This window comes from Rhipicephalus sanguineus, chromosome 2, assembly GCF_013339695.2.
Source record: "Rhipicephalus sanguineus isolate Rsan-2018 chromosome 2, BIME_Rsan_1.4, whole genome shotgun sequence".
Taxonomy (NCBI): Eukaryota; Metazoa; Arthropoda; class Arachnida; order Ixodida; family Ixodidae; genus Rhipicephalus; species Rhipicephalus sanguineus.
In genome coordinates this window covers 13,652,678-13,680,544 of record NC_051177.1, presented here as the reverse complement: position 1 = coordinate 13,680,544, position 27,867 = coordinate 13,652,678, and the positions used below count along the sequence as shown (strand labels likewise).

At 49.4% G+C, this 27,867-nt stretch overlaps 1 protein-coding gene across 2 annotated transcripts in view; it reads right to left on the bottom strand.

The window, feature by feature from the left end:
* LOC119382432 (CCR4-NOT transcription complex subunit 7) overlaps positions 1 to 27,867 on the bottom strand; it is a 125,929-nt gene that overhangs the window by 93,793 nt on the left and 4,269 nt on the right. For both annotated transcript variants that reach the window (XR_007415051.1, XM_037650132.2), the window contains exon 2: positions 15,387 to 15,628. Coding sequence is in view for 1 of the 2 variants with exons in the window: in XM_037650132.2 (XP_037506060.1) it covers positions 15,387 to 15,575 (189 nt within the window). In the remaining variant the exon portion in view is untranslated. The remainder of the gene's footprint in view (positions 1 to 15,386; positions 15,629 to 27,867) is intronic.

The following is a 27,867-nucleotide window of genomic DNA, read 5'->3' as shown; positions in this document are numbered from 1 at the left end:
GAGCGCCGGCATCCGAAAACGATGGGCCGACCGCTGCATAGGACACACCACTGTGAGACTTCGAAGCATCGGTGAAAAATTCTGGACAAGTGTACTTGTGCTGCAGTTCGAGGAAGTACGTACGGATATGTGCGATAGGTGCGTGCTTTGTAACTTCCTCGAAGGATGTATCACAATCTAGAACCTGCCACTGCCCCGGCGGGAGATGCACAGCGGGAGCCATCAGACGGTGTTCAAGAAGTGGCACATCAATTTCCTCAGCCAGGCCCCTCACACGAAGTGAGTAGGGATGTCTCACCGCCGGACGATTCTTAAGGGGGGAGGCTACCTTGGAAGGGCAACTTTTTTGTTTGTCGAGATATCCTATTGAAATTTTCAGGGTAGGCTAATAGCAAAGCCATTTGAATAACCCCAAAATTTCATGCATTTGTGCTCACTGGTTCCCAAGTTACAGCCATTTATCAGGATAGTCCACATGGGTTTCTTAGTCAGGCTCTGGTGAATTTGGTAAATGTGCTAGCACTGTGAAATTCACTATGATGATTCCTGGATGGGTGCTCTACACTAAGACAAAGCTCATTTTTAAAATTTCCTTGCTGAAAATTTTTAGCAGGGCACTGGATTTAGTGTTTGCCATTTGGCTTTTATCAATGAAATTTTAATTAATTATCACAAATTACAGACACAATAAATTTAAAAAGCGGCTTTGTCTTTGTTTGGGCAATTTATTCAGGTGCATAATAAAAAAAACCTGTCGGAAATCGGATGAATGGTTCCAGAGATATGTCTCGACTAAGCAGTATCACCAGCCAAAAAAGTCATTTCGAGATATTGGGCTTCGAAAGTTTCGATCACATATCTTGGTCTGAAATGACCCTGTAGATTAAAGAAAATGCGTTTTTATTGATTTCTGTTCTTTGCCACCTTTACTGGCTTTTATCTATTTTTCATACGAGTCGGGGTTGCGATCGCCGAGGTTGATTCGAGACGCCAAGCTCATTTCAACTATGCATTCACGTGCCGCTGGCGCACACTGGAGATACGAGGGCTGACACCGTCGATGCAATCGTCTTTACCGATACAGAGGTTGCTTCGCTGTGAAAAGGGCCATCATAATCGTTGTTGGAGGTGCGCTTGACCACGGTAACACAGTTTATATAACGATTCAGCGCACCAATCCACCGAACGCGTGTACCGTGACCAGCGGCGTGTCCGATAACACAACGATCGCAGGCACATGACACTTCTTAGTCAGCGGGCAGGATGCGATATCGTAAACACGGTGTAGAGTTCAGAAAGTGCCGCGAGCGATAACGAAATGCGAAGCTGCGATAACAAAGGCTGGCTGCACGACGGTGAGGCAGCTAAGAACGAAGCAAGCGCTAGCACTAGTCGCAACCGACGACGCACGGAGCAAGCCGCGGAGAAGGCCATCGCGTCATCGCGCGCGGCAGCCAATAGCAGCCGCGCGTTTCCCCCACTCTCTCGAGGAGCGCGCGCTTAGTCCAATGGTAGCTGCGCGTCGAGACGCGGGAAACTCAAACCCCTGCGAGCCCTCCCAATCATAAGCGAATCATGCTTCGGCCGCGCCACCACCCCTACCGCCGCGGGCGGTAAAGGAATGCGCGGGAATTCACGAACAAAACAAAACCAAGATGGCGCCGATCGGTTGAACGGCGCGGGAACGGTGCTCGCTCGAAGTTGGGCTTGTTTCGGCGCTTCTTTGGCCGGCGCAGCAGCTGCCGCTGCTCGTTATTACCCGATTTGACGTACTTTTACGATGTTTTAGGCGTTCATAATTACAGGAAAGGTCGTTTGTAATACGTACAGCCCAAATATACGGTTTTCAAGAACCGAGATTTTCGCGATTTTTCGATTTTCAAAGGGCGCGTCCCCCCTTAAAGAGGGCACAACTGGACAGGTCATTGATAGTGGAGTGTGAGGGGTGTTCGTTGTTCGCGTTCACCTTGAGAAAAATATGCGAAAGTCATGTAGGATCTCTGCAAGTGGAGTGACCACTCATTGGATTCCACATACAGGCTTTCTACCGGGCTTGTCGTCCGAAAAGCACCCGTCGAAAGGCGAATGCCCAGGTGGTGGACAGGATCAAGCATCTTCAATGCGCTTGGTGTCGCGGAGTGATAAACAACGGCCCCGTAATCGAGGCGCGTGCGGATGAGGCTTCTATAGAGATTCATCAGGCACTTCCTGTCACTACCCCACGCAGTGCGTGACAGTAGTTTTAGGATATTCATTGTTTTTATACATTTGTTTTTTATATACTTGATGTGTGGTATAAATGTGAGCTTGTAGTCGAGTATTAATCCTAGAAATTTATGCTCCGCCTCTACAGGTAGCCGTTGACCATGCAGGTCAATTTCGGGATTCGGGTGGAGGCCTCTATTTCTAGAGAAGAGAACACAGGTGCTCTTTTGTGGATTTAAGCGGAATCCGTTCTCATCTGCCCATTTCGACACCTTGTTCAGCCCAAGCTGGACCTGCCGCTCACAAATCGCTAAATTGCATGATCTGAATGCTATCTGGATATCGTCCACATATGTACAATAAAACATGGTTCGTGGGATGGAAAGATGCAACGAGTTCATTTTTATAATGAAAAGCGTACAGCTAAGCACACCACCTTGTGGTACGCCCGTTTCCTGCACGAACGGTCGTGACAGCGCATTGCCCACACGAACACGGAATGTGCGGTTCGACAAATAACTTTCGATTATATTTAACATCCGGCCACGTATGCCTAAGTGTGAGAGGTCTCTCAGTATTCCAAAGCGCCACGTCGTGTCATATGCCTTTTCCATGTCGAGGAATACTGAGAGAAAGAATTGTCTGTGGACGAAAGCCTCGCGAATTTGTGACTCAATACGTACGAGGTGGTCAGTGGTGGATCGACCTTCTCGGAAGCCGCACTGATATGGATCAAGCAGCTTGTTTGATTCTAAGAAATGTGTTAAGCGGCAGTTAATCATTTTCTCAAACACTTTGCATAGGCAACTTGTTAATGCTATAGGTCGGTAGCTGGAAACACAGGATGGATCCTTTCCCTGTTTTAGGATTGGAATGACTATGGCCTCCTTCCAGGTAGAGGGCATCTCTCCAGAGGTCCATATAACATTGTATAAGGAAAGGAGGGTTTTCTGTGTTTCGGAGGGCAGGTGTTTCAGCATCTCATATATGACTCGATCGGAACCAGGAGCAGACTTAGTGCAGCTGTTTAGTGATGCCAGAAGTTCTGCTAAGCAGAATGGTTGATTATATGCTTCGTTTTTTGTACATTTTCGTTCTAACTTTTGTTGTTCCATTTGTGCTTTGTACCTTTGGAATGTATCAGAGTAGTGTGATGAACTGGATATGTGTTGGAAGTGTGCGCCCAGAAAATTAGCTTGGTCTTCCAAGCTTTCTCCTTGGGTGTTTACCAGGGGCAGTGAGCATGTTTGTTGGCCTTTAACTCTTTTTACCTTGTTCCATACTTTCCCCTCGTCTGTGTAGGAGTTGATACTTGTTATAAATTTTGCCCAACTCTCTCGCCGTGCTTGTCGGCGCGTTCTCCTTCCCTGTGATTTGACAAGCTTGAAGCGTTCGAGGTTTTCTGCTGTTGGAGATTCGCGTAGCATACCCCATGCTTTGTTTTGCTTTCTTCGCGCTTTTCTGCATTCATCGTTCCACCAAGGAACCCGGCGTCTTGATCCTGCACCGCTCGCTTCAGGAACACACTTGGAAGCGGCATCAACTAAAAAAGCTGTAAAGTACTTTACGGCGTCTTCTATGCTTAGAGCAGATATGTCAGCCCATGACAGGTGCGTCAGGGTTTGGTAAAATTCCCAATCGGCTGAGTCAGCCTTCCACCGAGGCGCCTGCGGAATAGGTTCGTTTTCAGTTGTTGCACTCAGGATGATCGGGAAATGGTCACTTCCGTAAGGGTTTTTAAAAACATTCCATTTAAAATAGGTTAAAAGCGAGGGCGATGAAATGCTAAGGTCTATGGCGGAGTATGATTTGTTTGCGAGGCTAAAATACGTGGGCTCATTCGTGTTCAAGAGACATAATTTAGAGGTGAAAAGAAGCTGTTCAATAACACGTCCTCGGGCGTCACAGCGAGAGTCGCCCCACAGGACATTGTGTGCATTAAAGTCCCCAAGAATCAAATAGGGCTCTGGTAGCTCACCGATTAATAATTCTAGGTCCTGTTTGTGGAGCGGAAAGTGTGGTGGTATGTAGAGTGAGCAAATGGTAATTAGTTTATTTAAAAGAACGGCTCGGATGGCAACTGCCTCAAGGGTTGTTTGAAGCTCTAGTTGTGCACACGCTACACTTCTGTCTACTATAATGGCTACGCCACCTGATGACGCCGCAGCATCATCGCGGTCCTTTCGGAAAATGGCGTAAGGGCGGAGAAAATTAGTGTGCTTAGATTTTAAGTGTGTCTCCTGTACACACAGCACTTTTGGACTAAGGTTGTGGATAAGTTCCTGTATATCATCGAGGTTTTTAAGAAGGCCTCTTATGTTCCATTGTATTATATGTGGCTCCATATTAAATATGAAATGGTGCTGTGTGTACTGTAAGAAAGTGGTGAGTGTTCACGTGCATTGTCTTCTCTTTCAAGAGGCAGGACCGCCGTCCGGCCCCCTGATGAGTTGTTTTGTTTTCTTGGCACGGTCGGAAGAACCGCGCCGTTCTTTAGGCACCTGAGGTGCCGACGTCGTGTCCATTGCCTCTTGCGAGGCACTGGATGCCCGCATCCGCGAGCTGGCAGTTCGGTTTTCGGGCCTCGCCTGGTGAGACGAGGCCTTGAGACCCGATGACCCTGGAGTCGCCGGGCTCTGTTCGTGAGTTGGCGGAGTAGCCTGAGCTACTGCCGCCTTGGGGGCAGGTGCCACAGCCGATGGTCCGCTCAGCGCGGGCAGGGCAAGTGGCGGAGGCCAGTGCGACGCTGCCCCCTGACGCGCCGCATCGGCATAAGTCGTGCCATGGAATGGTGAGCATCTCTTTCTGGCTTCCCTAAAAGAAATATTTTCTCTCACTTTCAATGAAATAATGTCTTTTTCTTTCTTCCACACAGCACAGGACCGTGAGTACGCTGGGTGGTCATCACCGCAGTTCACACAGTGAGCTGCAGCCTCACATTTGTCTGACATGTGGTCTTTAGAGGCACACCTGGCACAAGTGGGTTGTCCTTTGCAGGTTAGAGAGCTATGGCCGTACCTTTGACAGTTAAAACATCTTCGTGGGTTTGGAATGTATGGACGGACTCTCAGTTTTGTGTAGCCTGTTTCTATGGTTTCTGGAAGCTCGCTCGATCCGAATGTTAGTATTAGGTGCTTGGTTACCTTCTCTTGGTTGTCCCTTCTTATTTTAATTCTTAGTACATTGACGACGTTTTGTTGTTTCCATCCTTCAAGAAGTTCAGTTTCGGAGATGTTCAACAGATCCTCATCTGAGACGACACCACGAACGGTGTTCATGGACCTATGTGGGGTGACTGTGACAGGGATACTTCCAAATGATGTGAGCTGAGAGAGGTTTTCATACTGCTTTCTGTCTTTGAGCTCAAGGAGCAGATCGCCACTAGCCATCTTAGATGCCTTGTAACCAGGTCCCAGTTTTTCAGTTAAGCTTCTTGCCACCAAAAAGGGTGAGATCGTTCTCGCTTTTTCGTCTGACTGCTCACTGTGAATAACGTGGTACTTCGGAAAGTGTTCATGTGTCTTTGAAAAGAGTTGGAGAGGTGCTTCGGTCCGTACCCTTTTCAGGGTACGATCGGATTTCGAAAAAGATGTGCTTAACATAGCATTCGCGTTATGTTTCGGCGGCGGTGCCAACCACCCACCACCGAGCCCAACAAGGGGACGCGACAGGAAATGTGCGAGGACAAGTCTGCCAGCGCCAGCTGTACACCACCGCTATAACCACATATGGTGAGCCAAGACTGGTCATCCACACAAGGTTAACCCTTGCCGCCATGAAAAATTTGAAGTAAACAGAAGATAGGAGAGGACAGGACAGATGAAAAGTGTGAGGAAAAGACGAAGATGAGGGGGGAGAGAGACAGGAAAAGGCGACTGCCGATTTCCCCTGGGTGGGTCAGCCCAGGGGTGCCGTCTACGTGAAGCCGGGGCCAAAGGGGTGTGTTGCCTCTGCCGGGGGGCCTTAAAGGTCCAAACACCCGGCGTCGGCTCAACCCCCAGGATCCCCTTTTCCCCGGACACGGCAAAGCCACGCACGGCTAGGCGTGGGAGGGGGTCGAAACCCCCCCGTTAGCTCGGGTCCGTGGTGTCGCTACACACCAAACGCCTGCTTGCGCAGACGCCCCTGCGGGGGTCACTAGGCCTAACTCCGCTCACGGCGCCGTTTGGCGAGACGAACCTCGAACTTTGCGGGCAACAACAACGCGCTAGCGTGCTCGCGGCTATGTACTTCTTCGCAAGCGAAGAAGCACATCGCTCGCCGGCACTTCGGAACCGCGGATGGGCATTTTACGCATCGGCAGTGAACTCGACAGCCAAGCTCGATCGTCGGACCCCACGGCCACGGACTGCTCGGAGCAGCGTCGGCACCCGAAAATGCGATACCAAGTACACTGCGCGCAGATTTTTCGTCATCGTAGCTTTGCATTCGCGCATCGTCACCGAACGCCGTCACCAAGCACATCATGCGCCGGCTCCACGGACACCGCGGCCGAGCACTTCGCGGTCCGAGTGCTATCAATAAGCACTAGGGATGTAATTTAGACGTGCTTGGAGCCGTGCTTGGTATCGCCGCAGGCGTTTATGAATGTTCTGAAACAGTGAAATCCTCGTAGACTAGCGTTGCCGCGGTCGGCCGAATGATAATACATTTCATATGCGCGAGTGGCAAAAGACCGTTTAGGATGCAGGGGGACGAATTTTTATCTGCCCGACTCGCGTCATTGAATAAACTGCTCAAAAATCCCTGTGCCACTAATGTCTTGGCCATAACTGTTTGCTATTTGGAACGAAGGCATCGGCTATCATGGTGTGAGCCATTTTCTGTCACAACAAACCTCTCTCTTTATAAAAATTATGCTATGATTAATTGTAATGAATAAGTAAGACTTAATTATGCTAATGACAGCATAAATACAAGAAATATGTGTAATTATTTCAGTATATGGCCTTATTAGATTGCAATATCTTCTTTTCTGTCATGTCTATCACACCACACCTTCATACAGAGAACTTGGTTTTGGTTTTTTGTAGATCAAAAAAACAAGGAGGTTATGAAAAAAGAACAAAGGCACACTGGAGAAAGGCCACATGTCCAAGAAGTGAAACATCATGAAAAAAAGCCAAAGATCACAATCTTTAGGTGTTTTAGAGAAGGCCAAACTTTAAACGCACTTTTCTCAATACTGTTTTTTTGGCATGTTGCTCAGCTTGTGGAGCAGATATCTTGGCAACTACTGCACAGATTTTGATTCCATTTTTTTTCTTTTAATCCTTGAAGTCTTGTTGACAGGATGACATTATTCTTTACCTTGCTTAGGGCCTAGTTTTTCTTGTATGTGATAATTAGTGCATGAGAAGTTCTGATGCAATACATGAAGCTGACGGGGATGTTATTTGTAAAAAAACTAAAAGGAATAGACAATTTTTAATAATGTCATCCTGTGTAGAGTTCTTTTGAGTAAAGATCAAAACCACTTGGACCTTCCTGGCATGTTATGTTACAATGCTAGGCTTTTCACCAGCAGACTATGTCATCAGATCATGTAACAGTGTAATTTGAAAACTACTTGAGATATTGCAATGAAACTTTATATATAGCTATTCGAGACACACTTCAGTATGCCTGCCAAATTTCATTACTCTAGGTTAACAAACAAAAAAGTTTTTTTCGATCGCCACCTCCCCCCTTAAAGAACCACCTAAACCCACTCCGATATTTTTTTCAAACATTTCAAGTAAACATGCGCATCATGTGCAGAATGCTGTCACAACGATGCCACACGTGGCAGCGCTACAAGCCGCGGGCGCACCACTAATTCCAAGAAACACTCCTCACTGGGCCCTTCCGGTCTGCCTAGTGTTGAATCTGTGATGTGGTATGCAGGCGATGCTGCGACTGGTTGAACAAGAACCTACGACTTCGGTTAGTCTGCAAGCAGCTGCCCGCGCTCCTTGCTGTTCTTGGTCATGTTGACCGCGTGTGCGCGTTTGCGAATTGACAACTGCGGCCGGTAACGCACCTGCCAAATCGCTAGCGTACCAGCACAGTCACGCCTCGCTGTTTGATAAGCTGACTGAATCCGACAGTGTTTTGCGATGGCTTTCACGCATCAGTGCTTGGCTGCAAAAGCGCCGACTGGAAAAACGAAGACGCGACACGTGTCACCATACCGGTACATCATGTCGGCGATCCTTTGAAGGTGTGCGCGCAACACAGGGCGCATACCGGCACAATTCGTACGAGCACGGGCCAGCACGGCAACAACAGCGGTTAGCCGAGAAGCACAAAGTTCACAGAGTCACGGCAACTGGAAGTGCCCGCTGTTCCGAAGAGTGCGTCAGCAGGGACGGTATGTCACGCGAGATTGGGAGGGGCACTCGGCGAGGAGGGCAAAGGGGCATTGGGAGAGGAGACCAGCAGACGAGTGGAGGGTAAGGAAAGAGTGAAACGAGCGATCGCAGCGTTTCGATCATCAAACGCATGTAACTCCGCTGTTACGGCACTGTTTCAAAAAATTCTCACGGCTACATGCTAGTTGTAGACTCGTGCACAACTGTCGCACCACAACTAAATTTCAACCTCTGGGTGGTGCCAGATTCGCGTTTTGCCCCCCTTAACATGAGGGCTCCATTACTGCAAGATAACAGCACTTTGTCAACTGAAGCTATTCTTAGTATGCAAATAAGTTTTAGCCCAACAGGTACAATAGTTTTATGTCTGATCTCGTCAAAATCCCACTTTTGCGCAATTTGCAAAAAGTGGTTCTATCTCAGTGGAGACTCAAATTTTTTTAGGCAAAATTTTTTTTCACAAAACTTGGATTGGTGTTGTCATGTGTGACGAGTGGGGGACATTTTTGAGTGAAAGCGGAATTTGGAGCGAGACGAAGAAGAAAGTGCGTGTGTGGTGCGCGCCGGCGCCGCTCGTGAAGGAGCGCGAAGAAGAAGATTTAGAACGCTCGAGCAGCAAGTCGGGCCGAGGCAGTCGGTGCAGCAGTGGCAGAACGTGGGTCGTGGCGGCTACCGGCCCGTTGCGGCGCTCAACCTGTCACGGGTGGACTGCGGACGGACTCGGGCGACAAGCTACGCCAGGCGACGACGGTGCTTGCGGTCACGGTCGAGACCTGCGGGCGAGTGGGCGGTTTCGCGGAGCGCCGAGCCGGGAAAGCTGCGCAGCGCTGGGCCGGACTACCGGTGTTCTCGGACGTGGCCGAGCACGGGTCTGGCCATCCACCACGCAGCAAAGCGGCCGCCCCAACGACTGCCGTGGTGGTTCACCAACCCCGCGGCGTCACACCGGATGAGACACGGCGACACGTCGGAACATCTCGACGACAGCGACGTGTGAGTGTGTCACGTCGAGTGGTGCGCGACTAGACGCGCGGTTTCAGGGCCGCGAGAACCGTGCAGCGTAGGCACTAGAACACTAGAGACGGTTGTACGGGCCGAGATTTTGAGTTTATGTATCTAGTTAGACCATTCATGTATTTATGTCAGTGTGTATAAACGTCCTGTCTTTGTCTGTGACCCATCCCTTGTCGGTTGAGCGCCTGGGCCCACACTAACATCCCACAATTGGCGAGCCTGCCAGGATTGGCTATTAACATCTATAGCCAACGCTCAAACACAAGGGTGCGACATGGACAATGACAACGTCGTCAGTATTGGCAAAGAGCTAGGACTAAAAGATGCGGAATTGAGGGCATGGGTGGAGCAAGAGCGTATAAGGTTACGCGATGAGCGTGCCGAAGAGCGAAATGCTATAAAGGAGGAAATGGCATTGAAGCAGCAGCTGATGGAACAGGAGCGCGTGGCAGCTCGCGAGAAAGCGGAGCAGCAACAAAAGCTGCTAGAACAAGAAATGAAGGTTCTTGAACTGAAGCTTCGGCTTCAAGAAAGTGCCGCTAGTCCGCAGTCCGCACAGAACGTAAATTCTGCGAGCGCGAACGCGTCCGTTGCGCCGAACGTGTGCAGCCCCCACAAGCTCATACCACCGTTCAATGACAAAAGGGACGACCTAGACGCGTACTTACAACGCTTCGAACGTGTCGCCACCTGTCAGGAATGGCCGCGAGAGAAATGGGCGCTATCATTAAGCCTTTGTATGACAGGGGAAGCTTTGACTGTAATCGGACGCATGGACCCGACCGCTGCCTTGGACTACGACACGCTGAAACGGGCACTCCTCCAACGGTTCTTGTACACCGCGGACGGGTACCGGGAGAAATTCCGTAATGCAAGGCCCGAAGATAAAGAAACCGCCAAGCAGTACGCGTCGAGGCTCTCTGGTTACTTCGATCATTGGTTGGAGCTTGCAGAGGTGGATAAAAGCTTTAATGGCCTCAGAGAGCTAATGATTGCGGAGCAATTTGTCAAGGGATGTTCCCCCGCATTAAGGGTTTTCCTGAAGGAAAGAAATTGCCGAACTGTACAGGAACTCTCCCAGGCAGCCGACAATTTCGTCGAGGCTCAGTCTTTGTTGAACTTTGGTAGAGAGCGGCCTGAGAAGGAAGTGCCCCAAGGCTCCGGTTTGAGAGCAGAGCAAACGAAGAAGACACCTCGGTTAGACAATCGCTGTTTCCTATGCGACAAGAAGGGACATAGGGCAGCCGAATGTTGGTCGCGCACGAAAGGGAATTACAGAGACCAGGGGCGAACAGGCGACAAATTACGTCTTAGCAGGGAGAAGTTTGCCACCGGAGGAGAGGGCACGAGAGAGGCATCGTGCGTGGTCTCAGTAGATAAAGAAGACACAACGGATCACGGGGGTTACGTCGTCTTACAAGACGGAGAGACGATTCCGATCGTGAATGCCACGGTGAGCCAAGGAGCTACGGCTGGTAGAACTGGAGACATGCCAGTTGCGAAAGGGCTCTTGGATAAACACGAAGTTACAGTACTGCGAGACACAGGCTGTAACACTGTGGTAGTTCGACAGGCGCTGGTATCTAAGGAAAAAATGACCGGCACTTATAGTCCGGTATTCCTACTTGATCGAACAGTGCGTTATTTACCCGAAGCTGTCGTCTTCTTGGAGACACCATTTTTTAGTGGTGAAGTTCGAGCCAAGTGCATGCAAGACCCCTTGTACGATGTGGTCTTAGGAAACATCAAAGGAGCTGTCACACTGGACACAGCGACAAGCACCCAGAACGGAGCCACTACTGTAGGTACGGAAGACGACGAAAACCCAGCGGACGCGCCTCATCACTCCAATGACGTCACTGAACAGGAGGTACCCTGCAGTAGCGACGATGGCAAGGAGGGTGAAGTACGAAAAGGAGGGGTGAAGCTGAACCTCCACAACAGCGATGACTCATTGCAAGAATCAGTCGCAGCGAAAGACTACGAACTGGTAGCTGCAACGGGCGGAACGAAACTTAGCGACGCCCCTCTCCCGGTTTTAGAGAGTTCTGTTGCCAGTATAGATAGCAACACCTTACGACGTTATCAGAAAGAGGACGTCTCGTTGAATCGCTGCTTCAGCGCAGTCGGGAAAAAGGTGATTGCGAAGTCGCATGAAACGGAATTCTTTCTGAAGGACGGCATTCTGTTTCGTAAGCACAGACTACCATGCCAGAAAGAACTGGAGCAGCTGGTGGTACCAAAACAGCTACGGAATATGGTGCTAAAAATGGCTCACGAAGGGATTCTAGCGGGTCACCAAGGAGCGACCAGAACCGTGAACAGAATCGTCGCCGAATTCTATTGGCCAGGTTTGCAATCCGCTACCAAGCGGTTTGTAAAGTCATGCGATGTGTGCCAGCGGACTGTTCCGCGACATTTAGTCGGACAAGCACCCCTAGGCACGATGCCCGTAATTGAGACTCCCTTCACAAGAGTGGGCATCGACATTGTTGGACCAATTTCACCCATATCATCTAAGGGAAACCGGTACATATTAACAATGGTTGACTTCGCTACCAGATATCCGGACGCGGTCGCTTTACCAACGATCGATTCGAAGCAAGTGGCCGAAGGACTTCTTGAAATGTTCTCCCGGGTGGGAATTCCCAAAGAAATCGTCAGTGACCGGGGATCCTACTTCATGTCGGCTGTAATGAAAGAATTCAGCCGCTTGCTATCCGTGAAACAATTGCCAACGACGCCCTACCATCCCATGGCCAACGGCTTGGTAGAGAGATTCAATGGCACATTGAAACGAATGTTGGGTCGTATGTGCCAGGAGTGTCCAAGATCCTGGGACCGTTATCTCGGTCCTGTGCTCTTCGCCTACAGAGAACTCCCGCAAAGTAGCACAGGGTTTTCGCCCTTCGAGCTCCTGTATGGCAGATATGTCCGAGGACCAATGACAGTGCTAAAGGAGTTGTGGATAAACACGCGCCTGGATCCGGACACCAAGGCGACGTACATATACATGATGGAGTTGCGCCAACGACTAGAGAAGACATGCACTATCGCAAGAGAAGAACTTGAGAAAGCGCACTTGATGCAAAAAGCATATTACGACAAGAAAGCGAAGAAACGAGACCTATTTCCGGGCGATAAAGTTCTCGTGTTGCTACCGGCCGATAAAAACAAGTTGATCTTGTCATGGAAGGGTCCGTTCCCTGTGGTGGAAAGGCGCAACGAATTAGACTACGCCATTAACCTTGGAAAGAGGGTTACAGTATTCCACATCAACATGTTGAAAAAATATGAAGAACGCGACCCGGCCGATCCATCTTTGGCGGCTGGCGTTGCAGTTGCCGACACTGGAACTGACGACGCGGACAGCCATCGCGGAGAAGACGGCCACGTTCCGCTGAAGCAGACTCAAGACTGGCGAGACATTGATGTAGCTTCTGGACTAACAGATGAACAGCGAGCCCAAGTAACCACGCTTCTTGCAGATTACAAAGAAATTTTCTCCGACCTACCAGGAAAAACTGACCTCGTGCAGTGCCAGTTAAAACTCACAACGCAGGCACCAATCCAAGTCCGACAGTACCCTCTGCCCTTCGCGATTAAAGAGGACGTGGAAAAGGAAATTCAAGAGATGCTACGCCTCGGCATCATTGAAAAATCTGACTCCCCGTACCACGCGCCTATCGTCGTGGTTAAGAAGAAAGACGGCACAATACGGTTATGTATTGACTTTCGCCAATTGAACAAAGCTGTGGTTCCAGACTCTGAGCCGATTCCTCGCGCTGATATGATGTTTGCGAAGCTGACAAACTGCCGCTACTTCTCGCGATTCGACTTCACGAAGGGATACTGGCAAGTACCCATGGCCAACGAATCAAAAGAACTGACAGCGTTTTCCTCGGACTCTGGACTCTACCAGTTCAAGTTCATGCCGTTTGGCATTAAAACCGCGCCGGCAGTGTTCAACAGATTGATGCGTGCGGTCGTCGGAGAGATACCAAATGTGCTTCATTACTTCGACGATGTGCTTATCGCTACAACCACATGGGAAGAGCACGTCGACACTCTGAAGCTTTTCTTCGCACGCGTCCGGCAGGCCAAGCTGACTATAAAACCTAAGAAGAGTGAAGTGGGCTTCCCTAAAACAAGTTTTCTGGGTCATGTCGTTGGCCAGGGGAAACTGCAGACCATGAAAAGTACAACTGAGAAGATCCAAGTGGCTGCAAGGCCACAAACGAAAAAAGAGGTACGAGCATTCCTGGGCCTCACCGGGTACTACAGAGATTTTGTACCCAATTATGCCGAACTGACGTACGCCTTAACTGAGCTCACAAAGAAGGGGGCGTCAAACAAAGTCGCCTGGAATGAGAAGCATGAGGTGGCCTTCCAGGAGCTGAAGAACTCACTCACAACGCAACCTGTATTACGATCGCCTGATCTGCAAAAGCCGTTCGTTTTGCGCACGGACGCATCGTCTCGCAGTTTAGGTGCGGTCTTACTTCAGGAACATGAAGGTCGCCTCCACCCTGTCTCCTATGCCAGTAGAAAACTGCTTCCACGCGAGGCAGCGTATTCCACGATCGAAAGAGAATGCCTCGCCGTGGTGTGGGCAATTCAAAAATACCATGTCTTCCTCTATGGTCGGTCATTTATATTGCAGTGTGACCACCAACCACTGGCATATATTCAATCCGCCAAACATCTTAATCAACGTGTACTCCGTTGGAGTCTGCGCCTGATGGAGTATGACTTCACAGTTAGCTACATCAGAGGCTCCGACAATGTAGGCGCAGATTACCTGAGCCGAGCTAACACGTAACTTCTTTTGCGTGTATAGAATCTTCGGTGCGCTAACAGGACAACCTGTTTCATTTGTTAGTGACTTTTGACTGTGACTGTTGTGTGTGTGCCGTGTGCCGCTCTACAGACTGCATAACTACGCGGCACTACGTTCTGGAAGCGGGGGGGAGTGTGACGAGTGGGGGACATTTTTGAGTGAAAGCGGAATTTGGAGCGAGACGAAGAAGAAAGTGCGTGTGTGGTGCGCGCCGGCGCCGCTCGTGAAGGAGCGCGAAGAAGAAGATTTTAGAACGCTCGAGCAGCAAGTCGGGCCGAGGCAGTCGGTGCAGCAGTGGCAGAACGTGGGTCGTGGCGGCTACCGGCCCGTTGCGGCGCTCAACCTGTCACGGGTGGACTGCGGACGGACTCGGGCGACAAGCTACGCCAGGCGACGACGGTGCTTGCGGTCACGGTCGAGACCTGCGGGCGAGTGGGCGGTTTCGCGGAGCGCCGAGCCGGGAAAGCTGCGCAGCGCTGGGCCGGACTACCGGTGTTCTCGGACGTGGCCGAGCACGGGTCTGGCCATCCACCACGCAGCAAAGCGGCCGCCCCAACGACTGCCGTGGTGGTTCACCAACCCCGCGGCGTCACACCGGATGAGACACGGCGACACGTCGGAACATCTCGACGACAGCGACGTGTGAGTGTGTCACGTCGAGTGGTGCGCGACTAGACGCGCGGTTTCAGGGCCGCGAGAACCGTGCAGCGTAGGCACTAGAACACTAGAGACGGTTGTACGGGCCGAGATTTTGAGTTTATGTATCTAGTTAGACCATTCATGTATTTATGTCAGTGTGTATAAACGTCCTGTCTTTGTCTGTGACCCATCCCTTGTCGGTTGAGCGCCTGGGCCCACACTAACATCCCACACATGAAGATTCTGGCAGCAATATATATATTTTTTCAGTGACATTTACAGGGGACATGTGCTGCTGTTCTTATCTGAACACACCGAGTAGGAGTACGACTGACCATGGCAACGTAGTTGTACTTCTGGACCACACGTATGATGGTGCGAAACTCGTCCTCCAGGTTCGAGGCCCAGACATCGCGGATTCCACAGGCCTCGTTGCAGACCACCAGGCCATTGGTGTTGCCGCCACCGGCGCTGCCAGCGCTGTTGGCGCTGGGGCTGCTGCCTGCGGTGCTGGGGGCCGGCATGCTCACCAAACATGCGGGGCCTCACCATTACATGCTCGCATTAGTATGCCACCCTGCAAAGGAAAGTCCACCAATTACAACTGGTACCTTTGATCAGGAACAGTTGCTCAAATTATCCTCTATACGTTAAAGGAGTTCTGACACAAATTTTAAATATTTTTGGATTACTGCTCTAAATAAAAACACTGGTGTCAAGAACCCTAAAAAGTATCATGGTGCCTAGGGATGCATCGAATATATTTTAATTACCGCTACCTCAAAAAAAACATTTTCAGTTTTGATATCGAGGGGGCGGCTTCTCAGTGATGCGTCATTGCAGTGCGACGTCACAGGGAGACAGCAACTCACTGCGTACTAGCGGCAGATTCATCATCTGCTCGTGGTGCACGTTAGCAACAATGAGTGAATTATTGTCCAGTGACCCCCGACAGCGATTTCTGTGATTTAGGCTGCATGCAAAACGCGCAGAGTTCGCAAACTCCGTGGAACTGTGTTGACTCGTTGGGATAATGTCCATTGCAATGGGGCTGGCTTGCAGATGCTCAGTGACGAAAACTTTAAAATCAATGTAAAATATTTAATACGACTTTTCTAACTCTGGTATGGGGCAAGCATTAACACCACACACACCAAGGAAATGAAAAATTTGTTTTTCTATCTCTCAAAATCGTGTCAGTACTCCTTTAAAGGGACACTAAATACAAATAACAATTTATGTCAGAGTGAAAGGTCAATGTGTGAGAACACCTATAATGTCAGTATTATAAACAGCAGTGCTCTACTAATTGAGAAATTAAGGTAGATGTAGGACACGATGTGCGCCACCAGTGGGACATAATGGAAATGATCCCGATGACATCAGGAGTCCACAGCATAGGTCTACAAACTCACTCAAGAGTCGACTCATGCCCCTGTCACACGGGGCAACTTATACCCCTGTCACACGGGCACCCGTGAACTCCGTTTAACTCCCTCGTCTTTTCCTCGAGGGAGATGGGGTTCATGTCACACGGTCACCATTTCGCTGAGGAAGTTAAATGGAGCTTTTGGTGGAGGGAGTTCGGTTATGCCCATTTCGGCTCGATGGAGTACTCTCGTTCCCAGCCAGCTACTGCTACGCTGAAAACCGCACTAGAAAAATCGTCATAATGAGCTCAATTATAATTTTAAAAACTATGCTCTCTTTTGCGTAGCATTTCACGCCCCGTAGTGTAAGTTTAAGTTGTATTTTTTCGGACATCAGCGCTTGTACTCTCCACACCAACACCTCGCCAAGCCGCCGCTGTGAAGCGTCGCGCGATATTTGTTTCTGCACGTGTGAGGCGCACGCACAAGCACTGTGACAGCAATGGCGATTCCGAGCACTTCACCATAACTTCACCAACACACAAAAACACGTTTTTGTTGCTTTAAAGGCGACTGCACAGGCAAAAAATTTGACGTTTCGACGAGCGCAGCAGCGCTGTTTCTGCCCCATGCGGCAACCGTCGAAAGCTTGCACCGAGCCGTGTAGCACGACCACAACTCCATTCTCGTAATGCTCCATCAGGGAGTTAAATGCCGAACGGAGTGAAATGGAGTTCGGTGGTGGCCGTGTGACAGAGGTATTACCCCCGTATTCAGAAACACTCCTTCACTTGAACTTGACTTGCCACCGCCTTCAACGCGTTTCGAACGCGCTGCCTTTAGGCTGTGCCAAGGCAGCACAAACGCGTTTCGAATGCGCTGCCCAAGGCGGTGGCAAGTCAAGTTCAAGTCGAGGAGCGTTTCTGAATACGGGAGTTAGTGCACTTTGAAGGAGTGCACTTCGCCGCTAGTGCCATTCGCACACTGTCACACGGGAACATTTAGTGACACTCGCTGCAAAGCGCACTTGCCGGCGAGTGCGTGTGCCAAACTCGCTTCGCCGAGACGGAGTGTCTAGCCTCGATAACAGACGCTCGAAAATAAATAAGTTATTATCCAAAGCCGAGTTCATAGCATTTTTGAACTATCGTTTTCTTTATTAGGAATATTTTTATGCATTAAAACATACTATAATACAAAAAACTCCTTTGCTAGTCTCGTTCTCGCGCAGTTTACAGCCCTGACCGCCAGGGGCATGCCCAGCTCACGCCATGCAATGGCTGCAGCCGCCGCGTTTGTACGTGAATTTTATTTTACGGGCTGGTTATAGCTGCAACACAGTATTACTTAAGAAGGATTGCCTGAAATAACAAATACCTGTTGTGCTACTTAAGTACCAATCGCCATTACAATAATTTCCAAAGTGCACTTCCCTTTCTCATGTAGCAGCGCGCTGCCAAAGTGCCATTCTGGGGGCGTAAGTGCACTCGCTCAAAATGACACTAAACTTGCCAGTGTGACCGGTGTATTACTCAGATCGAGCCATGAGTCCGAGTTAGCCCGAGTGAGTTCGGTCAAGACAAATTTTCGCGAGTCTGAGTGAGCGCGGTTGAGGAAAATTTGTGTGTCTGAGTGAGTCCTAAGGGCCAAATATATTCCATGAGCGAGTCTGAGTGAGCTCCAAATATTTTTGCCAACATATGGTGATAGCTACTCAACTTCAACATTACTATCTGCCTTAATTATGGCGGCTCACATTGATACTCACTTCCTACTCACAGAACACACAGCGTTCATACGCGAGCTCAATATTTATTGATCAGAGGTGTGCCTTGACATCCCCCCCCCGCAAGATTCTTCAAAGGAAGTTCTTGATAAAAATATCTTGTGTAAGTCACATCTTTCAATAAAAATGTCCTGACTAGCTTGCAATTATTTATAACTCGTATGTGAAGGTATGAGATCAAAATGAGTATCAAAGATTATGCAAGATATTCGTGTTTAAGTGCGTTGACATCCTGATCAAAAAATATAATTTTACGGTAACGGACTCATGAGTCGACTCACTCAGACTCAGATCGAAAAGTGGGTCTGAGTGAGTCCGAGTGAGTAATATTTAGGTGAGTGAGTCTGAGTGAGTCCAGTTGAGAAAAATTTTAGTGAGTCTGAGCCCGAGTGAGTCTGGCTCAGGAAACGTTTGGAGAGTCTGACTCAGAGTGAGCCCCAAGAGCAAAATATATTCCATGAGTGAGTCTGAGTGAGCTCCACATTTTTTGCTGACCTATGGTCCAGAGTACAATTAACCACTAGTAATCAAACTAGTTGCGATAAAAAGAGAACCTTCCGTGCATCACAAGAATAAAATGCTGCTTGTTCGTTTCTGTTTGACTCATGGAAAAAAGAACTCTTGGCGTTACCATGGGGAACAACGCGAGTGGTTCAAAAGTTCAGTTTTCGCCGAGCTGCGCGTATCAGTGGTTGCTTCGGTATCGCGTACTGCTGCATGTGCTTGGCTCTCGCTACTTTCGCCCTGTCGATACTCTACTTCGGCTGCTGCTGGCCAAGCTAAGCTCCGTTACAGTGAACTATACAGTTTCGGAGTGGCCCGTGGCTGCGTCTTGGCAAGGTTGATGGCCGCTGTTGCGCAGGAAACCGTGGCGTAGGCGGCCAGGCAGTAAAGGCGGGCAACGCTGGGTGCGTCAACTGCTATGTCAGAAGGCCTGTTCAGGCGGGTGATTTTAAGTGCGCTACAGTGAAACCTCGTTAATACGTACCTGCCGGGAACGCGGCATAACTACGCACTAAATGGTAGTACGCATTAAACACCAAGTACAAATTTGCATCTCCTAGCGTACGCCATCGCCCAAATAAATAGAGTGCCACAGCAAATATTGCCTAAAGTACCCACCGCAAAGCCTTTTCTTTCTTTTTGCCAAAGTGGAGAAAAGATCCTGGCACACTCGCACGACCGCCCGATAGCGCGCAGTGGCGACGCCGAAGAGCATTTCGAAACTATTGCAGGGTCCGGGATACGCGGTCAACGCAGTGACCGACATAGCGACAGAACGGACAGTGTCTGCTTTCCGCGGTATATGTGCATGCGTCTAACCGCGATTTGCTACTAAACGAAAACTGACACAGTTCCAGTGAAACGCGGTACGGCTGCGTGGAGCCGATCGTCTCCCGACTAGTTGCGTGCAGCGCGTCGCCTACTCGGCTCACGCCGTCACTACTGGGCCACTTGCTGTGCCGCACGCGCGCATTTATCGTGGGAATGTTGTTCGTACCCACTTCGCTCCAGATCGTGCACAGATGCGGCGAGTAGCTTGTTCGGTTAACGCAACGATGACGAGCTTCATGCAAGCGATGCGCACTCCGCGATGCTCTAGCGGTCCTGGCAGCGGACGGAGGTGCGTTGGGTGGTCGCCTAATAAAAGCGTCCAGTATGGTTACAACCGCGCTACGCTTGCTGTATCGTACACGTGCGTTTAGTGTGATAGCGTTAATGCAGCGAGGTTTCTCGGCGCCCGCGACCCGCAACGCTAACTACGCAACAGCGATCTGCTTTTGCTTCTACAAAGCGGTGCGCGCCTGATGACGGCTTAGCAGCGTTTGCTGTCGGGCTAGTTGGTACATGGCTGAAGTTCTTCGATCCTGCCCGAGCATTTGCGCCATCAATTCAACTTCAGCCTTGAAGATGGCCGCGCACAACGAAGCGTCAGCGATCGGCGGCCCAGCGCGTTCAGGTTGTCGCCTAATAAAAGCGTGCAGTAGGCTTAAAAAGTAGCGCTGCGCCGCACGCGTGCCCGAGCAGATAGCTGAAGATACTTATTGTGATAAGGTTGTCGGCGATAAGTCATGTCGGCGCGTTCGTCGGTGGCCGCCACCTCGCCTTCGTTCTTTCCCGATGCTTACCCGCAAAGGCGTCGACGCAATCGCGCGGAAGTCGGAATCGGGGATCGACTGGTCTGCGCACTTCTCAAAAAGGCGGAAGCCCTTTGGCGGCACATTCTGGCGTCGGGAAGTTGAGCGGCGCAGTAAAATTTTATGGCACAAAAAGTTGTCGCGGTACGCAGGGTACGCACTAACCGGTAGGCACAGGGCGAACCACTACGGCTTATGCGGTCAGCGAATGCATTGAGCTCTATGGGACTCGGTCGGGGATTCGTCGCAACTACGTTTTAACCGTTAGTACGTTTAAAGCGGGTACGTATTAACGAGGTTTGACTGTAGCACCATGCGATTTTCATTCAAAATAAGCATTTCCTTGGCACGAAACAAGCACTACCGAGGTTTCTGGAACGCAATTTTAACAATCAACACCAACTTAATATTTGCCTTTAGTGTCCCTTTAAAGAATAGCCATCTGACAGAAATATATCTCCAGCAGCATGTCTTATATCAATTGCAGGACGAAGGCCTCTCTTAATGATCTTTAACCCAGCCTACCCTGCATGAGCAGATTCCATTTCAGAATTTCTTAAATGTGTCGCTCCCCTGACCCTTTGCATCCTCAGCTGTGCCTCCCATGCCTTGGTATCCATTCCAGCATTCTAACTGACCATCAGTTACCCGCCCTCCTGATGATGTGATCTGTCCATGTCCTTTTCTCATCTACTGGGATATTGGCTAGCCCCCTTTGTTCTCCAATCCACTCTGCTGTCTTGATAATAGGTGGCATCCAAATCCATGCCCCAATGACTGTTTCCTCAGAGTACAACATAGCAAAGACTACACTTTTGCTAGCTGTATGTACCAGGATTTATTACAGGAGCCCGAAACATAGTAGCTGCCGTACTTTAGACATGATGCCACATGGGAGGAGAGTTAATATTTTTAACCCTTGCGAGACTCATTGTACAACCCTGCCCAAGTGCCGCGCTCCGATGTTAGAGGTTAATCATACCGCTGCCTCTACATACGTTCAGGTACCCATGCATATCCAGCAGTAAAAACAAACGGAACCAGTAACTGACTCTTGTGCAGTACAGTATACTAGCCAGCTGCATAAATCACAAAGGCCCCTCTTCCTTTTTCTCAACACTGCCTCAAATTGTTATGCGAGTATGAACAGTGTACAATGGGCAGGTCCTTCCTTCTTTGTAGCATGCAGCCAGTTCGTTAATGACTTTGCTGCAACACATAAAACTGCTCCGAGTAGAGCTGCACTCAATGCTGTTGTTTGGGATCCTAAAGATTCCTGCAGTCACTCGAGAGACCTCTGGCACTAATGTAGCCGTAACAAAGGCACTTTAGCCAGCAAGGAAATGACGGACAGTACAGGGTTGTCCACTCTGCGAGAGCCATGCCCATTGTCCAGCCTGCTTGACTGCATCACGTGCTGCACAGTGGCAGGAGCAGGCGTGCTGCCCCCAGGGGCAGACTGTGTAAGAAGCCCGAGCACGGTGGCACTTTGTGCAAATCTGCTGGCCAGTGGCAGCAGTCAAGGAGGACAAGAAGCTAGCCGCCAAATTTCGCACCGGCAGGCCAGACGACGGTCGTCAGAGCTAAGAACCACGCCATGTGAACACGACTCGGCGAGGCCATGCATCGAACTTAAGCGGTGCAGGTGCACAACGACCCAGTGGAGGTGCTTCGAGTCGTCTGCACGAGCGCACGTGACAGCAGACTGTCATACGTGGCAAGTTCACTCATCATCTTGGTATCACGAGTTATCACCTTGCTGAGCCAGCGGCCACTGATGCCACACAAAACGGAGTCCAGATCGAGAGAGCGCTGACCAAAGAGTCTAGGCCACTAGGCCTCTTGGATTTTAATGAGGTAGCCTTAAAGAACTTGTGATGCAAAAATTCTGGCGTAGGTAGAGTTGTCTGTGAGCAAAAAAATCGCAATAGATGCAAAGAAAAATCGGGGATTTGAGTCTTGATGGAATCTAGGGATTCTCCGTGGCAGTCAGGTGTTCTACCACAGAGCCATGTCAATGCTTGAAACTCTATACAGGCATCATGTAGGGCAAAAAGCCTCATTACCAGATGCAATATCGTGTCACAGAAGCATAGAATCGGACCAGGGGTCACACACTGATTTGCACAAGAAATGCCGTGGTTTAAAGGCCGTACCATTATAAAATTCTCAGCCACAATCCACTCCTTTCACAATGCCACGGCACATCAGCCCTTCCCCTAGCGAAAAAGTCTCGAAAAGCGATATGCCGTCATCTCGGAGGCTTTCGCATGCTCGATGAAGGCTCGCCGAGCAGCGCCAGCATGGAATAAAGAAAATGACCAGCGAGGGAAACGGAGAGAAAGCTGGCCGGGCAATACTGGTTGTCCCGGCTCACACAAATTGCTGAGGGCAGCACAGGAAAATAAAAACGCAGATTAATCATCATCAGCTACGGCATTGACAAAGGTAAGAGCACCACTTCACGGTGTGCAGTGGACACTTTGCAATTACATTTCGAGTAAGCACCTTGGGAGAGTCTACAATGTTACAGGCGTTCCTTTCCTCGTGGTATGGTTTAGGTGACCAAGAAGTGAATGAGAAGGCAATGAGAACGGAGCCCGGTTAGGCTATTCGCCGCGAGATTGGGCTATAGGTGGCAGCACCATCGCCGCGTTTGTGTGGATAGGCGATCGGTGGCGCGTATACAAATGTACGCAGCGGCGCTTCGCCATAGGCGGTCCGAGTCGATTGTCGGCGAATAAAGCACGTTGACTACAGCGTAATGGTGATGTATATGCCCTCCATTGCCACATGAATGCACAAAACCGTCCTAACCTACCTGTTACGTGTGAGAGAAGTGCAATCTGCCAATCAATGGGGTACTGGCCTTCGGTGACATTCGTGTTTTAACTGTGCTTGATGTTTTTTCTTGCTTTATTTGCATGTGTTTAAATTGTTTTGCCTATACCAAACAGTGCTGCGCGATTCAGCCAATGAAGTATGTACTTCTTGCTCTAGCGGCTACAAAGAAAAAGAGCCAGCCTGGATTTCTGCGTAATTAGATGAAGTAAAACTTTGTGCACTCTCCTTTTATGTTTGCACAAATATGTGTGCTGCTGTAGAAATGCGTGGCTTCAGGTCTTCTTTTGCCACTAACCATCCCCTGCAGACGCTAGTTCATGCTTTGCGGTATCACAAGAATTTCCAAATCGCAAACATCACGAGATGGTGTCGCTAAAATTCTGCATTCACACCTTGACATTTAGTACTTTTTTTTTAAGACAATGCCAAATGCACTATGTGATGCGCTTGAACGAGAAAGTGGTACCCACATTGAAGTGATTTTGGCAAATGGACAGTACGATGGTTAGACCGAGTGCCATACCGACATGTTCATGCACTCACTTATTAGAGTGCATACAAGTATCGTAAGGCGAAATGTTTATGTATATCGTGTAGACATACGTACAAGCATTTGATACTGTGCTAGCACAACGGAATAAGCTGTTATCTGTGGACGTGCATGACGTACGCACACATGCGAACACGGCCTGGCTAGCAGACGACGCAAGGAGCCATCCACACCACGGGGTTTCGTCGGCTCGTCGCTAGGTGCCGACTCTGCTCGATCTCGCGGCCAATTGCATTCCACTCTTATATGCAAAGCTTAAGCATCCTCCAACAGTCCTGGCAGCCAGGTAACAGCTAGCTAGTTTCGTTCAAGGCAGGAAATGCCATGGTCACGTGTGCCAGAATCCTAAAGACAACCCGAAGCTGCTCGAAAGTTGCAATATCAAACACTAGCACAACCAGCATAAACACAAACAAATTCTACTAGTAGGACAGCAGCCAAAACTTCACACCACTTTTTCTGCATTGCCTGCTTCAAAATATTAGCTAGACTTACTGAAGAGCTGAAGCGATATCCTCGAGCCATTGCATTTGCAGATACAATCACATATGTACCTTGCACAACTATTGCACCGTTTGCTAGAATAATGTACTCGATTGATCCGGGGCTAATGGACATCTTACTTACAGTGTGGCGTTTAATGTTTCATGCCTTGGATGCGCATGTGATCAAACGTTGCCTCTCTTTCGCATGGTGGTCATGTGCACCCCTAAAAATAGTCATGGAAGGAACTTGGAAGTCGCAATAATACGTAACTCTCGTCACCAAAATATAAAAACGCCAGGCTTGCACAGAGTGCCCAGCATGGTTACAGCGAAATCAGGAAGAGCGGCCTTTCTAGAGTGAGGAAACTAATACACGTATGCATGCAAGGTATCCACTACGTAAAGTAGGGGAGCACCTGCTATGCCATAATTTGCTTTTCTGCGGGTAAGCGAGGTATGCGCTACACATCTGTAAGGCATTATGTGCACTTTGTTGATGTTGCATGTGGCTGATGAAGAATTATGGTTGAGCACTTTGTAATGGGTGGGAAGCTTTAAACCACACACTCAATGCGCAATTGGCATTGTGCAACGCCTGGTTATTTCACTCTTCTGCCACGCTATATTACATCTGTTAACGCAATTCCTTGGCCGACACGACGTCTGTATAGGGTATTTTTGCAAGGAGTTTCAAGTACCAGCGTGACTCTGGCAGAATACTTGACTGCCACACAAAGGGCCCTAGTTCAAATCCCATCCAATCCTGAATATCTTTTGTAGCTTCGCTACACTGGCGTAGCCGAGCCAGTTTCGCGCGCCTCCTCAACAGCCGTGCTGCGCATGCATGAGGATCAGTGATGTCACACAGATGGCACACCGGAGCCGGCACCTCCCGCGCAATCCGCTGGTCTGTGCATTCCAGAGGAGTAACGTTGTAGCCATGGCAAACGCACCTGGCGCCGGTGCGCGGGCAGCTATTTGCCTTCACTGAGCAGTCGCCGTCTGACATTGCGCTGGAGCCGCTGGATAGCGCCTCTGACTGGCGTTTGCCAGTGTGGTAAAGACATGGAGAAGGAGAGCGCAAATGCTGCTCAACGGCGCAGAAGAGCGGAGAAGCTAACTCATCAGATCCCGAAGTAGTTGCCTGGCAATTAGCAGTTGAGCGTAGGAAGGATGAACAGAACTGACCACCAAGCAGTCTAGAGAAGCAACCCGACGTTGAGCAAAAATAAATATACACGTGCCATATAATACGATACCATGTGTGTCATTGGAGCAGCAGCAAGCATGATAATCAAGCTAATCCTAGACAATCGGGAAAGCTAAGAATAATCAGCTGAACCATTGCTAATGCTATGTTTATCCTGGCAGTAGCCGAGCTAAGCCACTGCAACATTTTTTTCTCGTTTAATTTTTTCTTATTTCACACGATAGTGGTTACGGATACCAGCAGCGGACAACTACCCCACTGCCATTGTGATCTGATAACAGCTTTCACTGTTAATATGTACAGTATCAAGACAAAAAACACTTCAGCCTTGCAAAAAACGACAGGCCTGCGCGGAAAGCGCAGCACAGTCACAGCGAAAGCTGGAAGAGCGGCATTTCTAGAGCCCGTTACATACTCTCTTGTGGCTACTAATACAAGTACATTAGAAACGTACCCACTACACCACAAATCACATTTTTGGGAAGTTGGGAAGCACCCACCACGACATTATTCGTTATTCTGTGAAGAAGCGAGGTACCATCTGTAAGGCATTATGTGCATTTTGTTGATGCGACGGTTGATGACGAAGAATTATGGCTGAGCCCTTTGTAATGGGCTGGAAGCTTTAAACGACCCACTAGTTACGTAATTCACATTGTGTGACGCCCAGTCGTTATTTAACTGTCCCACCACGCTTTATAACATACGTTAACCGGAGAGCGAGAGAGAGAGAGGGAGGAAATTAACTTTACTGAGACCCTGAGAAAGTGGATCATGGGAACCTTATGGGCTTTCTTGGCAACCAATAGAAGTGCACTTGCGAGGAACCCACTATGCTATACATAACTTGCAAGTGACATCAGTTCCTGTCTTCAGTCCGCCATCACCGAGCACATACGTCTCAGTGGCCGCGCTGTCTTTACGTTAGTGCATGGATCGTTCGGCGTAGTGTGCGCGTTTTGATCGTTTGCCTTGCGCTTATGACGAACGAGAGTCGTTCAGGACATTATGCAGCCTGCAGTGTCGTCCCGTGCTGTCGCACGTAATGGTTGAAATGACTTCGCACGAGTCACCTACAGCGGCGCTCAAACTGCACAGATTTTGTTACTGATTGCTGCATAAAACATGACCCAATAACATGTTTGGTGCCCAGTCGGGGTTCGTTTCACCGAAGAGCTAAGAGGGCCTCCCGAAAACCAAGGCGCGGTCGCTGTGTTCAATTCGGTGCTTCACGTTTCGACAAAAATTGATCTCGTGCATAACCCCGTGGTGATACACTCGGCAAAAAGTTGAGATTTGGAAGCATAACTTGCCTGTTATGAAGTGACACCCGCACACCAATGTTGTACAACGTCTGCGGTCCTTCCTGTTTACGCACGCACAAGCCATGTGCTCCCATCTCGGACAGCTCTTTCGTGCAGTGGCACGGGTTTGTCATCACGTTTGGCAAACAGTACGTCCCCGCATCTGGTCTTTTTTTTAATTTCTTGATTTACACCTCTCGTGCAGCAGCCAAATATCGCACAAATCGCCGTTGAGATGTGCAGCGTTGACGGGAAATGCGAGAGCCGCACAGCTTGAGTGAGTCGGTGTCGTCTGCTGCCATGTGCTCGGTAATGGCGGAGCATGCCGCGAAATCGTATCCCAGAGTTCCGCAGGTGTGACGTAGTTGCAAGTTATGTATAAATCATAATTTCTGTGAAGAAGGGAAGCGGCCATTATGCAATTTCTCGTCATTCTGCGGAGAACTGTGGTACTTGCTAAACACCTGTAAGGCATTATGTGCACTTTGTTGATGCTGTGGGTGATGACGATGAAGTTATCGCAGAGGCCTTAGTAATGGGTTGGAAGCATTCAACAACTCACTCGTTGCGCAATTCGCATTGAATGAGGCCCGGTTACAGAATTCGTGTTTGTGGGACGCCTGGTTGTTATTTTACTCTTCTACCACGCTACATTACATATGTTAATGTGGTTCCTTACCGACATGACGCCTGTATAGGGTCTTTTTGCAACACAGTTTCAAGCACCGGCATGGCTCTGAGGTAGAACACTGGGCTCCCACGCAAAGGGCGCAGGTTCAATCTCGTTCCATCCAGGAAATATTTTTTATTTCCTTTTTTTTTTCTTATTTCATGCGATAGTGGTTACAGACACCGGTGGCGGCCGTGGACAACTACGGCGCCAAAAACGGCCGTTGAAATGATCTCATAACAGCTTTCACTGTAAAAGCAAGGCTTGCAATGAGGCTGGTGCCATACCAGGGCTCAACAGCCACTGCATTTATCACAAAACGAATGCCAAGAAAAAAAAAAACCACAGGCACAAAGCCTAGACAACTTCGTGCACACATTCCCAGCACAACTTGCAGTGCGAGAGTTCTCTCATGTAATTACTGTAGGAAAGCGTGTACAGGGCACCAGTACAACAGGT